Here is a 16206-nt window from a genome sequence, read left to right on the forward strand (position 1 = left end):
AAGTTATCACATACTTAATTGTTCATTGTCTCAAACAGGTAATTCAATCGGCTGGCACCACGCCGAATGAAGCGAAAGCTACTAATTTGAATTTCTCTCCTCCTCTTGTGTCGATATATAAAAAAAAAAAAATCAATTTTCATTAAATTTGAAACGTGACAATATAAATAAAATATGCATTTTTAAATAATGTGTAATTCTTAAAATGAACATTAAAATTGAACCATCGACAAAAGAGAAAGAGAAAAGGCACATCTTTATACTTTATCAACTTTTGTAATTTGTTGGTTAAAGACCCGACTTCATTGATGCGCATCCACTAAAACATCTCGTGGTTTATACCTGTGGGGCCCAAAACCTTTTTCTAAATTAGGCACATAATTAAAATATTCCTTTAATAAAGTAATGGCAAACCGTGCAATTTATACCAACACGTCGCCTCATTTTTAAACTTCTCGTTCGCGTTCAAAAACACTTCTCTCTGTTTTCTTAAGCTCTCCTCTCTTTCTCTTTCTCTCTCTCTCTGTGGAAGCTCTGTGCGGGTATCAAATGGCGGATCTGAAGTCAACGTTTCTGAAGGTATACTCGGTTCTGAAATCCGAGCTCCTTGAGGACCCTGCTTTCGAGTGGACCAATGATTCTCGGCAATGGGTGGAGCGGGTACGTCTTTTCCCATTCCTTCTTACATCTCATTTGCTTTCTCTGAGCTCTGTTATATTTTTTTTTTTACAATTTCTATTTTTTGATCATTTACTCTGATAGTTTGATTGCTTTATAGGAAATTGGTTCCTGGGATGTCATTATTTTAGTGATTTGTGTGAACTTCCTTTTACGTTATGCGCATTTATACTTGCAAACATGAAACGCAGTAAAGCTAAAATGAGAATGATTCTGGGTTGAATGACTGATTTTGGAAATCAGGTTGGCTTGAGTTACAGGAAACATAGAGTGATAGAGAATGTGGATGGTAAAATTCATTTGCTAAGAATTACAGATTTTAGATTTGGTCTCACTTCACACACACACACACACACATATATATATATATATATATATATATATATATATGAAGTGAGGTAGTCTAGCGTGAACTAATTTTTTTTAAAGGCTAAACCGGTTTTATAAATTATAATTTTTAACCGGTTTTTTAAATAAAAAACTTATTATTAATTAGCGTAATTAATTGTGTTAATTATATTTTAAGAGTTTTTCATATATAAATTAAATATTATTAATGTCCGAATCAAATAAGGAAACAAATAATATAAATCGAATTATCATATATATATATATATATATATATATATAAATTACTAAACTGGTTTTTTTACTCACAGTTTTAAAAACTGAACCGATTAAAAGTTAAATCGGTTCACTCTCTCCATTTTTCTCTCTCGATGTCTCTTTTTTTTTCCTCTCTCTCTCCACGTTTTTTTTTTCTTTTCACACCAACAATAATTTAAATTACTAATTTTTTTTCCTTTATACTTCTTACTATATATATATATATATATATATATATATATATATATTTCTTTTTTCTTTATAGCCTTTTCATTTTAAATTACTCATACGGGAACACAATTTTGATATATTTTGATTGGACAGAAATTTCCTCCAAACTGGTATGGAGGAAATATCTTTCAATTCATGTAAAATAGTACCAAATGTCTATAAACATTTAAAATGCACATTAAATTTAGTCTAAATTAGTAAAACTGCTATTAATGAGATTTTTTTTTTTTTTTTTTTTAAGGGATTCCATATCAGTATCATTCATAGAAATCATGAGCATAAATCTCTTATAAGCAACCATAGCCAAAACTACGAGGTTACAAGCGTCACAAATGACGCATTACATTCCAGACCCAAAACCAATCCACTAACCCATGATTAATCTTCATATTAAAAAACAGATCTGTGCCAAACAGATTCAGACTAATGCATAGGTAGTACTTATTCCTCGGAACTGAGGGTAGGCAAACCCCCAACTGAAACTCTTCCTCCTCAATCTGAAAGTCAGGATAACGTTCACATCCACAACCCAAAGGTCTGGACCATAGCAAATAACCCAGAGGGCATCCGCATGCACATCGAGAGGGGATAGAGCCTTATTACAAGCAAAAAGGGGAAATAAAAGCGTACAGGAAAATAAAATGACTAAAACAGAAATACAAAACATAACAGAAAAAAAGGGACAAACAACAAATGAAAACCAACAGAATAGGGAAAAAACAAGAGAATCACACTAAACGGGAAACGGCAGCCGGAAAGAAGCTGATCGCGTGCTGGTCGGAAACTGACGCGGAAGGTGGCATTGGAGCTCATCGCGGGGGGACACGAGAAAAGACCCAACAGCGGACGGTGGGCGACAGAGCGGGCACGGAGGAGATCGGCGTCGCACACAAAACAAACTGGGGGAGGGGGAGAGTTTGAGTGAATCTCCCAAGAGTATCACCCACAAAGTGAGACAAACAAGCAAGGCAACAAAAACAATACACCAAAATACACGACAAAAGACGGACATAAAGGAAAGGAAATAAACCAACCAGAAACAAAATAAAAAAAAACAGCCGGAGAGAATCGAAATCAAACCACATCCGGAGAGACAGATCCAATGCAAAGGGTGTGATGGACACTGGCGGATCTGGGTAGCAAGGTGGTGGAGCACGCGTCGGGGTGGACCAAGCGACGGGGCGGTTGATCGGGCAGGGATGACACGAACCAGAGCTAAACCTGACCCAGCAACCGGCGCAGCGGATGGAGAAGGGTGGAAGATTGGCCTCCAAAAAAACCCTAAAATCAGAAAAGGGGTGGAGAGGGAGGGAGAGGAAGAAAACGCCCAAAGAGCAAGGGACATCAAGTAAATAGGCTAACTCTAGGGTGGGGGGAGAAGAGGATGAGGGGGATCTGCTAAAGATGAAACCTTAGCTCACATCTATTCCTTTGTTGCGTGTTTTGTCACTTTTAAATATCATGAAGCTATTTGTCACATCTCCAAACCGCAAAGACTAAAAATGCCTATGGTTCCATTTTCTATGTTGAAGAAAATAGTGTGAAGTGATTAACTTAATGAGGTTAAGAATTTAATGTGCCTTTTAAGTGTGGGTTATGTGCTAGTAATAATAACACTGGAAACTGCGAAATAGGAGAGCTAGTTTTAGTTCCAATTCCCCCACAAATGAAAAGGTAAATTCAGGGTTTTGTTTGGTTTTCCACATTGATATTTGATAAGATGGTTTTTTTTTTTTTTTGTCTCTTGGAGCTCCTCTCTCAAGAGAAATCCTTCCTTCTTTTATTCTGGTTGTTAAATCCATACACAAGATGTTTTGAAAGTGGTGATTATAGCAAATTGACCAAGATGTTCCCATTGAAAGCAAATTCACTTCATATTAAGGGTGAAAAATGTAGAAGTATGGCATTCCAGCAAATGCTTATATAAGTGAGCATAATGCTATTCATATTCACAGTTATTGATTTGTGTCCAGCATTTAAAGAGTTGCCTTTTTTCTTGTGCACTTCAAAATCTTAATGACCTCTTCCATTACTAATTGTTGATTTTACTATTTAAGTCTTAAACATGATTACATGACTTCATAATTAACTTCTCTCTCTCTCTCTCTCTCTCTCTAAGTGTGAGTGCGAGTGCATATGAGCTGTTTCTTAAAATTATGCAGTTTTTTTCTGACTGTCTTGTTTATTCTCTCCATTTCAGATGCTCGAGTACAATGTGCCCGGAGGTGGGAATTGAGGATATCTTTAAAACTGTTGCACTTTTCTGCTATGTATTTCATTTGAAGTATCAGTCTGTCTTAAACTTTAGCCATAAAAGGAAATGAAATGGGGTGAATTAAGGAAATACTTTTTAAAGAAACGTGTCTTACTAAAATAGCTATGCAATTATACTCTATCTTGCAGGGAAGTTGAACAGGGGTTTGTCTGTTATTGACAGCTACAAATTGTTGAAAGAAGGAAAGGAATTAACTGAAGATGAAATTTTCCTTGCAAGTGCTCTTGGTTGGTGTATTGAATGGGTATGGCAATATAAAACCTCTCCTATTCATATATTCTTTGTGTAGATAAATCTTGTTCATTGAATGTTTCAGCATTTTGCAGGTAAATTACATACTAACATATGATTTTGGGATAAAAATATTTGCAGCTCCAGGCATATTTTCTTGTTCTTGATGATATTATGGATAACTCTCACACACGGCGTGGTCAACCTTGCTGGTTCAGAGTGCCAAATGTCTGTGCCAACCGTGAACATGTTCTAGTTTACTTTAATTATTTTTTGAGGTTTTCACTGTGGGTAAAGCAATTAACTGTTGATCTGTCTGGTCTAGGTTGGTATGATTGCAATAAATGATGGGGTTCTACTTCGAAATCATATTCCCAGGATTCTTAGGAAACACTTCAGGGATAAGGCTTACTATGTGGAACTGCTTGATCTGTTTAATGAGGTAGTTGACTTGCACATCGTTTTTCTTAATTAGATCTCGTTTAGGTTATATTCTAAAAGTTTACTTATCTTGTGCTTTGCATAGGTGGAGTTTCAGACTGCTTCGGGACAGATGATAGATTTGATTACTACACATGAAGGAGCAAAAGATCTGTCCAAATACAATTTGTCACTGTGAGTAAAAATTGTGAAGGGTCTATGCTAAGAAAATAATGTCTATGCTTAAGAAAACAATGCATGAACTGGTTAAAAAAAATCATAATATTTAGCAAGATATTGACTAATTCATTTTAGGAATTGGTGCCTGAAAGTACAGTGACAGATGCTATTGACAATGTAATCATAATTGCATCTCCTTAAATGGGAAATATGGAAGTGTGTATGGCTTAAGTTCTGGATTCCTTAGTAAATAAGCTATATGAGTCTCTTTTTGATTTAATTTCGTTTTTGGTAAGTGTTATTAAGCAGGAATATACGCTTTCCATCACTGTTGCGTTTCCTCTTTTATCTAATGTTCTCCCTAACATGTTTGATATCTCATGCAGTCACCGCCGCATTGTTCAGTACAAGACTGCCTACTACTCATTTTACCTTTCAGTGAGTATAAATCTTTGCCAAAAATAAAAGCATAAATTAGCTGGATCATTAGCGGATCCTCTTTGTTATAGCGTATTCTTGAAAGACTTTTATGTCAGCTTGCATCTGTGTCTTTTTTGACATTGCCCTGCATTAGCCCCAATACCTTGTGTTTGAAGTTTGACGGAACATATTAGCTCCTTGTTCCACCATATATTGACTTTAGTGACCTACTCTTAAAGCAATATCGACTAATTGTTTGAGAAGTTTATTTTTTTAAGTAATCAATCTTAATAGAAAGCATAGAGGGACACAACTCAAGCACACATGAACTACATAAGAGAAACTACTATTTATTTTTTATTTTTTTTAAAAAAGAACACAAGTCTAGAAATTTAGTAAAATTAGAAAAACAAGAACAATAGTACGCCGCCATCCAAGCATAAAGAGATTTGAACAAATCAACATTTAACTCTAATACCGGTTTCTCACATTCTTCAAGGCTCCTCGCATTCCACTCTCTCCAGATACACCACTTTATGTACAAAGGAACCATCCTCCAAGCTTCTAAAATGCACTGGCTTCTCAACTGACTTCTCCAGCTAGCAAACAACTCTACCACCCTACTAGATGTGACTCACTCTATACCTAAAAGCAAGTTAATACCATTTTATACTTTGCCATAGGAACTGCATCATGCAACTACTTTCTCACAATGACATGTGATCCTAGGACAGTTTTTGTTGTTGACATGGAAATGTTGTCATTGGTTGACTATTTGCTGTTCAAATTCCATGAATCTACTCAGGTTGCATGTGCATTGCTTATTTCGGGTGAGAATCTGGACAACCATGTTGATGTGAAGAACATTCTTGTCGAGATGGGGGTCTACTTTCAAGTACAGGTAAATTTTTGCCAAAAAAAATCGTAATTTAATTTCTCTCCCTAGCGTATACAGGTATTGAGAACTGAGATACAAAGTGTTGGATTTAGCTCATTTGAAAATTTCGGGTTTAGGGGCTGTATTACGTAAATATTTTGAAATTTGCAACAATGATAATTGTTTTAGTTGGAATTATTCTTTTAGAATCACTCCAACAAGGCTAATTAAGTCACTTTGAAGTGTATATGTGTTAACATTTTGTATTTGCTTAAATAGACTTTTGTTGTTAATGTCAATATCTGCTTTTTTTCTCCTTTGTAGGATGATTATTTGGATTGCTTTGGTGATCCTGAAAAAATTGGTAAGGTGAGATCCAGCATGATGTATTTATCGATGAATATTTGAAAAAGAAAAATTTCTGGTCCATACGTTGAATTCGAGTTTTTACTGGAGTCCTTTTTGGTATCAGATAGGAACAGATATTGAAGATTTTAAGTGCTCTTGGTTGGTGGTAAAAGCACTGGAGCTAAGCAGCGAAGAACAGAAGAAAGTGTTATATGTAAGAGCTTGATTTTTCTTTATAACTATTGTCATTGTTTCCTCATGAATATTGGGATTAATTTGCTCATTTATTATGTTTGTTTTCAGGAGAACTATGGGAAATCAGACCCAGCTAATGTCGCAAACGTAAAGGCCCTCTACAAAGAGCTTGATCTTCAGGTTTGAGCTTAATCTTATAAAGTAAATCCTTAAAATATGTTACCAGAGCATGAAACTTCATAATTCTCTTGCTCTTATGATGTATATTTTCTCTAATACCAATTTGATAGGGTGTATTTGCGGAGTTTGAGAGCAAGAGCTATGAGAAGTTGACAGCCTCCATTGAAGCTCATCCAAGCAAAGCAGTGCAGGCAGTGTTGAAGTCATTCTTGGGTAAAATATACAAGAGGCAAAAGTAGAGAATGAGTTAAGCAGCGGTTGGAAGGTGGAGAATATTCTCAACCTTTCACCTTGATTTGTATTTCTATTTTTCCATTTGAAGAAGAATAATCTTGTTTTATCCTATATATTCCTGTAAACATTTTTGTTGCTGCTGGTTTAGTTTCCATTTCCAAATAAAACGCGAGTAATTGTTTACTTTGAATTTATATTGGCCATTTGTGAATGCTTCATAAATGCTAATTTTCACGCTCATTGCATACGGGCTAGTCACTTAAACCGATTAGAAAGAAGTAGCCAATTAGAAACGAGCGTGAAAAATGGGTGAAAAAAATAGTAGTACTTTCATACGTAAATGAGATTGGAGCCAATATAATTAGGCAAATATGATCCATATTTGCATGAGTGTTGATGGCTCCAGCTCTAGAATGAGCAGTACACAAATTGTTGGCTCTCATTGTTACCGAAATAGCATGAGGAATCCACATTATTAATCATAGGTGTTGTCCAAAAAGCAACATTTTGCAAAATAAAATAAAAAAAACAAAAGGAAAAAGTATTCTCTAGGATTTGTCTTTTCGAAAATAAGGCTCACGACTCTCACTAAAGAACAAATGATTGCTTAGGATCCCAGCCTTTCCCATTGTGGTCCATTAATTAAACTAGTTTAGTTAATTAATACACCAACAAGTCAACAAGTTGGAACATCTCGCCATGAGATCATTGGTCCAAGTTGTACTGCATTTTCCTCTTATGATATCTAGGAAACATGCATTAAATTAAAATTACATCCATCTTTGACTTTTCTCACCTCAAATATTTATTTTAGTACATAGGAGACGCTACTATAAATATTAAATTAAATACAGTTAAATTTAAGAGCAATTAATGATATATATTAAATGCACGATCATATTACTTTTATTTTATTAAATTAAATAAAATATGAATATAAATATATAATATAAATTGCTCTAAATTTAATTATTTAGTAATTAATATTCCTCACAAAACTCTAATCATTTTAAAAAAATATCGTCAGTATGTTTTTAAAAGATAATTCAATCGACTATGAGTCATGTCTTATAAAATGTAGAAGTTACTCATTAGAATTCTCTTCCTTTCTTTGTACGAATGTATAGTAAAAAACAGAAGTCGTCGGTGTAGGGTGTGCATAAGATATAAAAATATCTAAAAAGCGTGGCAAATACGGACGAGGGAGCAAAGCAGAGCAATAATTGAAGAGGGTGCGTAGTAAATGGGACGGACCGACTGACTGAGAAAGGTGTGGTCTTTGAATAGATAAAGCAAAAATTGTTCACATCAAAACTATTTAATTCTCTGCCAAATCCCCAAACCAAAAGCATCCCTAAGCCTAATCTTCTTATTATTGTGAAATTTATTAACGAAAGTCAACCAGTCCAACATCATACGCGCGGAACAGTTCTTCTGAAAAGTCTAATAGCTTTGCAAGTTCTATCCCTGCTTTGCGCTTTCGACCTTTCTCTAAAATGTTCCCCCCGTATTCTCTCCGATTAATCCAGTTATCTTTCTCTTCTTAGGGCTTTTTTGGGGTTTTTTTTTTCTTCCCATTTCTGATTTTTCCCTTAAATTCCAACCCATAATTTGTCTTCTTTGTTCCTGAAATTCTTTTCATTTGTTGAATTCCTGTTACTTGCATTCAAGTCAAGTAAATATTGTGATTGCTTTTGGGGCGATGATCAAATTGGCAAGTTTCGCAGCATTGCGTGCGGAATACTATAAACTTCTGTAATCTATTGGAGAATTATTTCAATTCCCAGCTTCTGAGCTCTGCGTTTGAGTTTTCTGCGTCAGTGAACAATACACAAGTCCCACATTATCCCATATAATCTCTCTCAACCATAATAATCGTACCATTTTTTGTTTAGCCTCATATATGTGTAAAGAATGAAGCTTTCGGTGCGAGTAATCGAGGCTCGGAACTTACCGGCAATGGATCTGAACGGGTTCAGTGATCCGTACGTGAGGTTGCAGCTGGGGAAGCAGAGAACGCGGACCAAAGTGGTGAAGAAGAGCTTGAATCCACAATGGGGCGAGGAATTCGGGTTCAGGGTCGAGGACTTGAAGGAGGAGCTACTCGTCTCTGTGTTGGACGAGGACAAGTACTTCAACGACGACTTTGTTGGGCAGCTCAAGGTACCGGTTTCGCAGGTTTTCGATTCCGACAACAAGTCTCTTGGTCCTGCTTGGTTCCCTCTTCTGCCCAAGAATAAGAAGTCCAAGAACAAGGATTGTGGTAATTTCTGTTTTCTATGTTTTTTCTGTTAGAATAATTCACTTTTTTCGCTAATTGGGTGCTTAAGTTTTCTCTTTGTTCTTGTGTGTAAGTCTGCAATTGCCTCTTTGTGGTATTTCTGAACTTTGGTTATGTGCTTTCCTGTTTTGCTTATGAAAAGTTTGAGTGCATCACTCATTGGCAATACCCAAATCTCAGTGTTATCCAGAAAATGATCTTTGCTTCTGTGTTTTGAGTTAAGAATTTGGATTGCATAACTTAGTTTCTGTGCCTAGTAGTGGCTCTAGTAACCACCGAGAAAGTGTTAGCCACGGCTGAACTATCTTCCCAAAAGAAATTGTTAATTTGGAGTTTCTTTGAAATCACTTATAAAATTCAGTCTTAGCTAATAAGTAAGTAACGTGAGACTTAGCACCTATGAATGTAAACCACCCACTTTGCTTGGGCTACTCATCTTCCCAATATGGGATCGGATTGTTACAATTTCTCTCCCATAAACATCTTATGTCCTCATCAAAGCCACATCGTGCAATGCTCAAGTACCACATTGCATTAGTAGGTGTTTCTAATACCATTAGTAACAATCAATGGAAAGTGTTAGCCACATCTGCTCTATCACTCCAAAAAAATTAGTCAATTTGTAGTTTTTCTAAAATCACTTATAAAGCCCAGTCTCACCTACTAAGTAAGCAATATAAGATTTAGCACCCATGAGTATAGTTATAGACTATCTATTTGTGTGGGCTATTCATCTTCCCAATATGAAACCGAGGTGCTATAGCCCTTTTGTCAAAATGAGATTTTGCTTCCATGGTTTGGAGTTAAAAATTCAAATCCTAACATGGTTGAAATAGTCTCTTGGTTAGTATTTACTTTTCTTGCTGAAATTGTAATTTTATTTATTTTATCTTTTTCACTATGTTTTCCTACAGGTGAAATTCTTCTAACAATATATTTTTCTCAAAACAATTCGTTCATTGATTTGAATGGGAATGATGATCATGGGTCGAACTCACCTTCAAGGTCCTTCAATGGCCCCTCCAACTCAACTTCTCCAGTGAGAACTGAAGAGATTGCATCCTCCAAGGAAGAGAAGCCTTATTTACAGAAGTCCCTTGCTGGCAGGATTGCTCAGATTTTCAATAAACATTCAGATACAGCTTCAACTTCATCATTGGAGGCACCTGAAATCGCTGGACTTGAGGTTTATGATAGCAAGTCTGATGATCAGTCTTCTTCTGATACTTTTGAAGAAGTGATGAGGACTATGGAGTCAAAGGATCAAGGAAGTGAAGTTCCAAGCAATTTACCTGGAGGAGTGGTTCTAGACCAATTGTATCAGATTGCACCTCCAGACCTGAACTCTCTACTCTTTTCACCTGATTCAAGTTTTTACAAATCTTTTGCAGACCTGCAGGGAAATACAGAACTGCAATTAGGATCTTGGAAATTTGAAGATGGTGGTGAGATTTTGAAAAGAGTGGTTACTTACATTAAGGCTGCGACTAAGCTAACCAAGGCTGTGAAAGCAACTGAGGAGCAGACATATTTGAAAGCAGATGGGAAGGTTTTTTCAGTTTTGGCAAACGTGAGCACTCCTGATGTCATGTATGGGAACACCTTTAAAGTAGAAGTGCTCTACTGCATTACACCCGGGCCTGAGCTGCCATCAGGAGAACAATGTTCCCAGTTGGTAGTATCCTGGCGAATGAATTTTCTACAAAGCACCATGATGAAAGGAATGATAGAAAGTGGAGCTCGTCAAGGTATAAAGGACAGCTTTGAGCAGTATGCAAATTTACTATCTCAGAATGTTACACCAGTTGACTCCAAGGAACTTGGGTCAAATAAGGAACAGGTTTTGGCATCACTGCAGGCAGAGCCCCAGTCAGATTGGAAGCTGGCTGTACGGTATTTTGCTAATTTTACTGTGGTTTCCACAATTTTTATGGGATTGTATGTGCTTGTCCACATCTGGCTGGCCACACCCAGCACAATTCAAGGGCTCGAGTTTGTGGGGCTTGACTTGCCTGATTCAATTGGTGAATTCATAGTCTGCGGTGTCCTGGTTCTTCAAGGTGAGCGGCTACTGAGGTTGATTTCACGCTTCATGCAGGCCAGAGTGCAAAAAGGTAATATACTTGTGGTAGTTCCCCTTTTTGATTAGTAACAACAAGCTCCCCTCTGTTTAAGTGTATCATCTGTCTTCATCATCTGAGAGTCTGAGCTGTCCATATTGCCTGTGTTACTGAAAAAGCCAGGTTACTTGAAGGCTTTTAAGTAAATTTTAACTTGAAACAGAGAGCTGAATGTTGTTTTATCAGTTACACCTTCCAGCATTTCTGGATCTTCTAATTGTTGTCCTTTCCTTTATGTGATTTGCATTCCTCTGCTGTGCCTCTAAGCACTTTATTCTCGAATCAAGCACCTCTATATGGCAATGTCCCTTTTATATTGGAGTTGATTTGTTTTCTGTGTATCCTATAATAGGCAGTGGTGATCATGGAATCAAAGCACAAGGAGATGGCTGGTTGCTGACTGTTGCCTTGATTGAAGGAATCAATTTAGCAGCTGTTGATTCAAGTGGGTCCTCTGATCCATATGTGGTGTTTACTTGTAATGGGAAAACTAGAACCAGCTCAATCAAGTTCCAGAAATCTGATCCTCAATGGAATGGTGAATGTTATTTTCTTCTGCATTGGTGTATTGTTTTGGTCTTCACAATTATATCCTATTACGATGTGAATTTTACAATAGTTGGATCAAAATCTATTTAGTTCATTATCTATAAATATAATCTGAATCTGATTGTTTTCCTTCTTGTGACCATGTTGCATTTTGCAGAAATATTTGAATTTGATGCAATGAACGAGCTTCCTTCTGTGATGGATGTGGAAGTTTATGATTTTGATGGACCTTTTGATGAAGCTACATCCCTGGGACATGCTGAAATCAATTTTCTGAAAAGTAATATATCAGATCTAGCTGATGTGTGGGTTCCTCTTCAAGGAAAGCTAGCTCAGGCATGCCAGTCCAAGATTCATTTGAGAATTTTCTTGAACAATACTAGAGGTGGCAATGTTGTTAAAGAGTATCTAAGTAAGATGGAGAAAGAGGTGGGGAAGAAGGTAAATGACCAGTTCTGCTTCGGAAAATTCATTATTGCCTATGTTCTGCTTCTTTTTTCTTTTTTTTTAAAGCCTTGTGCTTGGCTTTTCTACTTCAGTTGTTATTAATTTCAATGAAATCTTCTGTAGATAAATGTGCGGTCTCCTCAAACAAATTCAGCCTTCCAAAAACTCTTTGTGCTTCCTCCAGAGGAGTTTCTCATTAATGACTTTACATGTCACCTGAAACGGAAAATGCCCCTGCAGGTGCTCTTGCTGTGTTAAATAGTACTGAAAAGTTTAATGACTGTACACTTCCTTTTAACTTATTTATATCTTTAAGCTGTAGTTAGAGAAAAATGAATATTAACATTCTTGCCTTTCATGAGTTCAACTGATGCATGCTTCCCAAGTTATATGTCATTAACGTGCATTTGTTATTGTGCAGGGCCGCCTATTTCTGTCAGCAAGAATAATTGGGTTTCATACAAATTTATTCGGACAGAGGACAAAGTTCTTTTTCCTTTGGGAGGACATAGAAGATATCCAAGTTGTTCCACCTACTCTGTCGTCAATGGGCAGTCCAATTATTGTCATTACTCTCCGGCCAGGCAGAGGCATGGATGCCAGGCATGGGGCAAAGACTCAAGATGAAGAAGGCAGGCTGAAGTTCCATTTCCAGTCCTTTGTGTCCTTCAATGTAGCACATAGGTAGTTAATGGAGATCTTATAATATAACATGGTCACCTCTTTGAGTTAGATGGGAGTTTTTCTTATTCTTTTTCTAGCTCTATCATTCTATTTGTTTGATTGTATCTATTTCGTTATCTCCTTTGGCCTTTTGTCTTGACTTCTTGCACCTTAAACTAGACCTGTAGTTTTTTTTTTTTTTTTTTTTTTTTTTTTTTTCACTTGCACGCTTCTTGGTGTATGCTGCACATGACTAGACCATTCCAACCAACTTTATGCCATATTTTTGCCATTTTTGCGCTTCCTGTAACTTCTAATGAGTGCCTTCATCTAAGTTTACAGTTTTCTCAGCAGTGTTAATTTCTTTTCATGTGATCATTCTAGAAGCAAATGTAACTTAATGCTTTCAAAATACACTCTAGGATTTGCGCCTTTTGATAATTTCACTTTATTTTGGATTTCTTTTTCATATAATCCTGTCTGGTTCAGCTCGTTTTTGCTCATCTGGTACTTAGTAAGTTTTTTATTATTGATTTTATATTTGCTGCTAGGAACCTTTTTTATTTTTTATTTTTTATTTTTTTTATATATATATAATTTTCTTTGGGGGGTGGGGTGTTGCTGCTGTACTGAAGAGCATGTCCAAATACTGATTCAGTGAAAGAAGAGGATTTTGCTTCTTTTTTTGGTTCCAAATTATGATTGCTTTCATTGTATAATGCCATGATCGTTGTTTTCTTTTAGTGGGGCTATGATGATCTGTTCAATATCAGAACAATTGACGCTTATCCTAGATATGCCCAATCTATGGGCATGTTATTTATTGACTACCACATTTTTGTACTAGAGCCTGCTTGATCTTATTGCCATCCAACATAACTTCCCTTATATATGAGAGGCATATTGTTCATCATCATAGATAACATCCCACTTTGTTCATCTTGCTTTATTATCTTGGACATCTGCAGAACAATTTGATATTTAGGAGATACAAGTTTAAACAATCCTGCACCCTTTTTCTCTTGTCATAATCCTCTCTCGTTGCTGAAGTGGTGCTTATACTGTATTGACTGGTCTCCTTTTATTGTCTTTGAAATGGTGTAAACAGGCTTAAGTAATAATTGATGCATGTTTACTTAGTAAGGGTTGTGTAATAATTCAAAGACAATAGAAGAATTCAACGTCCTATTTTGACTTAAGACATTTGATGGTTCTCAATAGGACAATTATGGCTCTCTGGAAGGCTCGAGCCTTGAGTCCTGAGCAGAAGGTGCAAATAGTTGAAGAAGAATCTGAAACCAAAAGCCTCCAAACTGAAGAAAGTGGGTCCTTCTTGGGCCTTGATGATGTCAGCATGTCTGAGGTTTATTCTTCCGCTCTCTCGGTTCCTGTAAGCTACTTCTCTCTCTCTCTGTCTCTGTGCACGCATGCTTCTGCATGGCGTGCACACATCTCTTTCATATTCCCAAATTTATTTTGTTTTGTTTTTTCATCCTTGCATATTGTATGTGTCTTCTTTTATCTCTGATCATCAAGTTTTTCTTGTTGGTGATGTCTAGACAAGTTTCTTGACAGAGTTATTCAATGGGGGTGAATTGGACCGCAGAGTGATGGAGAAAGTTGGTTGTCTTAACTATTCTTATACCCCATGGGAATCAGAAAAAGGCGATGTCTACGAGAGGCAAATATATTACAGATTTGATAAGCATATTTCCCGTTATAGAGGAGAGGTGACAAGTTTTCAGCAAAAGTCCCCACTTTCTGATAAAAACGGATGGCTTATTGAGGAGGTTATGACACTCCATGGAGTTCCACTTGGTGACTATTTCAACGTATGGTTTAGACTGCTTAATGTATCTTTTGCAATTGTTTTTCCTGTTCGACTTATTTTCTCCTTTTCTTGTGTAGGCAATATTGAGCTGTCTTTTTTCTTTTGCAGCTTCACCTTAGATACCAAATTGAGGATTTACCCTCAAAATCAAAGGGATGTAATGTACAGGTATTCCTTGGGATTGCGTGGCTGAAAAGCACTAAGCATCAGAAAAGGATTACAAAGAACATCTTGAAAAATCTGCAAGATCGCCTGAAAGATATTTTCTGTGCAGTTGAGAGGGAATTTGCAGAAAGATAGCAGATGGATTTAGCGCATTCCAAGTATGTCACTATATGGACTTTTGATTGGAGAGAGCTGATATTCCTACAGCATTACCTTTCCAAATGCTGTCAGTGTTGATGTTTTCTCTGTTCATCTTCTTCCGTGGAGGCTGAAGCCAGCTAGATTCAAGAAAACCCTTTATTGTTAGAAGGCAGGTGGGACAAAATTGCCGGCGGGGTTACACTCATATTTGGAACTTAAGATCTGACACAGATAATATTGGATCCTTTCCATTCTCGTGGAGACTGATAATCTTTACATAATCAGGCTGAGGATGGCTGCAAATTTTGACAACATGGATTTATTGGAGCTTATTTTTCTAGTAACAAGTTTGTAAGATGTTTGGCAGATGATGCCCAAGTGTTGTTAATACATAATTAGGTTTAGCATTGCTAACTTGTGGAATCAGTAGTCATAAGATGATTCTTTGGCCGTCTGTTCAAAGCCTCGTGTATTTGTTATACGCCTGCTGCTGCTAATAATAGCCTCATGTACATACAACAAATGTTACTTTTTTTGAAGTGTAGGAACTTTGACATGGCGTATGTCAATTATTATTTATTATTTTTTTCTAATTGAAAGGGAAAAAAGTTATAAGCGGTGGTCTTTTCCACTCTTGATCCTAATGGAAGAGAAAATGGTTAATTCTATGGAAATGCTTTCAAAACCTGTCATTTTAAATGTGCTAAAATGGTTTTTATGGATATAGCATTATGGTAAATACCTTTTTTTTTTTTTTTTTTTTTTAAAAAAAAGATATAATTGGCTGTAAAGGTTTGATTAATTCATTTTGAGCACAAATTGAGCTTTAAATTCATTATTAAATTTAATTATATGTTCAAATTTGGTTAGCTTATTTCTCAATCAAGCTTGAGTTTGGCCGTGAAATGCTTAATTAAAAAAATTTTAGTTCTTACATTACATACATACAAAAATTACATATCAATTTAATACACTAAATTTTTTTTTAAAAAAAAATCCTTCAACCCAAAAACTTCCTCCAAAACCTATGCGTGCGTGTGAGTGCACACGCGTGTGTTGAGCTCCACGAGAAGGATTTTTGAGTGGGTCCCTCCTTTCCTATGTTATCCTTTTCCCGTTCCGTTCCCCTTTGAC

General features: G+C 36.3%; 2 protein-coding genes across 2 annotated transcripts; both read left to right on the plus strand.

Annotated features, from left to right (window-relative positions):
• Positions 1–460: 460 nt before the first annotated feature.
• LOC132170242 (farnesyl pyrophosphate synthase 1) lies at positions 461–7058 on the plus strand. The gene is made up of 12 exons (XM_088510685.1): positions 461–660; positions 3716–3740; positions 3919–4034; positions 4163–4249; positions 4347–4463; positions 4548–4636; positions 5008–5059; positions 5847–5942; positions 6243–6287; positions 6391–6480; positions 6570–6641; positions 6752–7058. Exons 1-12 carry the CDS (start codon positions 550–552, stop codon positions 6878–6880), a joined length of 1029 nt encoding a protein of 342 aa, XP_088366811.1. The 5' UTR covers positions 461–549; the 3' UTR covers positions 6881–7058.
• Positions 7059–8223: 1165 nt separating this feature from the next.
• LOC132170461 (C2 calcium/lipid-binding and GRAM domain containing protein) lies at positions 8224–15697 on the plus strand. Its single transcript, XM_059581453.2, has 9 exons — positions 8224–9138; positions 10071–11270; positions 11629–11814; positions 11983–12266; positions 12396–12512; positions 12694–12956; positions 14157–14325; positions 14495–14767; positions 14875–15697. Exons 1-9 carry the CDS (start codon positions 8790–8792, stop codon positions 15064–15066), a joined length of 3033 nt encoding a protein of 1010 aa, XP_059437436.2. The 5' UTR covers positions 8224–8789; the 3' UTR covers positions 15067–15697.
• The last annotated feature ends 509 nt before the right edge of the window (positions 15698–16206 follow it).

Source organism: Corylus avellana, chromosome 1, assembly GCF_965113065.1.
Source record: "Corylus avellana chromosome 1, dhCorAvel1.hap1.2, whole genome shotgun sequence".
Taxonomy (NCBI): Eukaryota; Viridiplantae; Streptophyta; class Magnoliopsida; order Fagales; family Betulaceae; genus Corylus; species Corylus avellana.

Bases quoted from the DNA above. Each gene is read 5' to 3' on its own strand.
- LOC132170242 (XM_088510685.1), top strand. From the start codon at position 550: ATGGCGGATCTGAAGTCAACGTTTCTGAAGGTATACTCGGTTCTGAAA. The intron at 4,035-4,162 runs GTATGGCAATAT...AAATATTTGCAG, and splicing joins TTGGTTGGTGTATTGAATGG to CTCCAGGCATATTTTCTTGT. The intron at 6,642-6,751 runs GTTTGAGCTTAA...CCAATTTGATAG, and splicing joins ACAAAGAGCTTGATCTTCAG to GGTGTATTTGCGGAGTTTGA.
- LOC132170461 (XM_059581453.2), top strand. From the start codon at position 8,790: ATGAAGCTTTCGGTGCGAGTAATCGAGGCTCGGAACTTACCGGCAATG. The intron at 11,815-11,982 runs GTGAATGTTATT...TGCATTTTGCAG, and splicing joins ATCTGATCCTCAATGGAATG to AAATATTTGAATTTGATGCA. The intron at 12,267-12,395 runs GTAAATGACCAG...AATCTTCTGTAG, and splicing joins AGAAAGAGGTGGGGAAGAAG to ATAAATGTGCGGTCTCCTCA.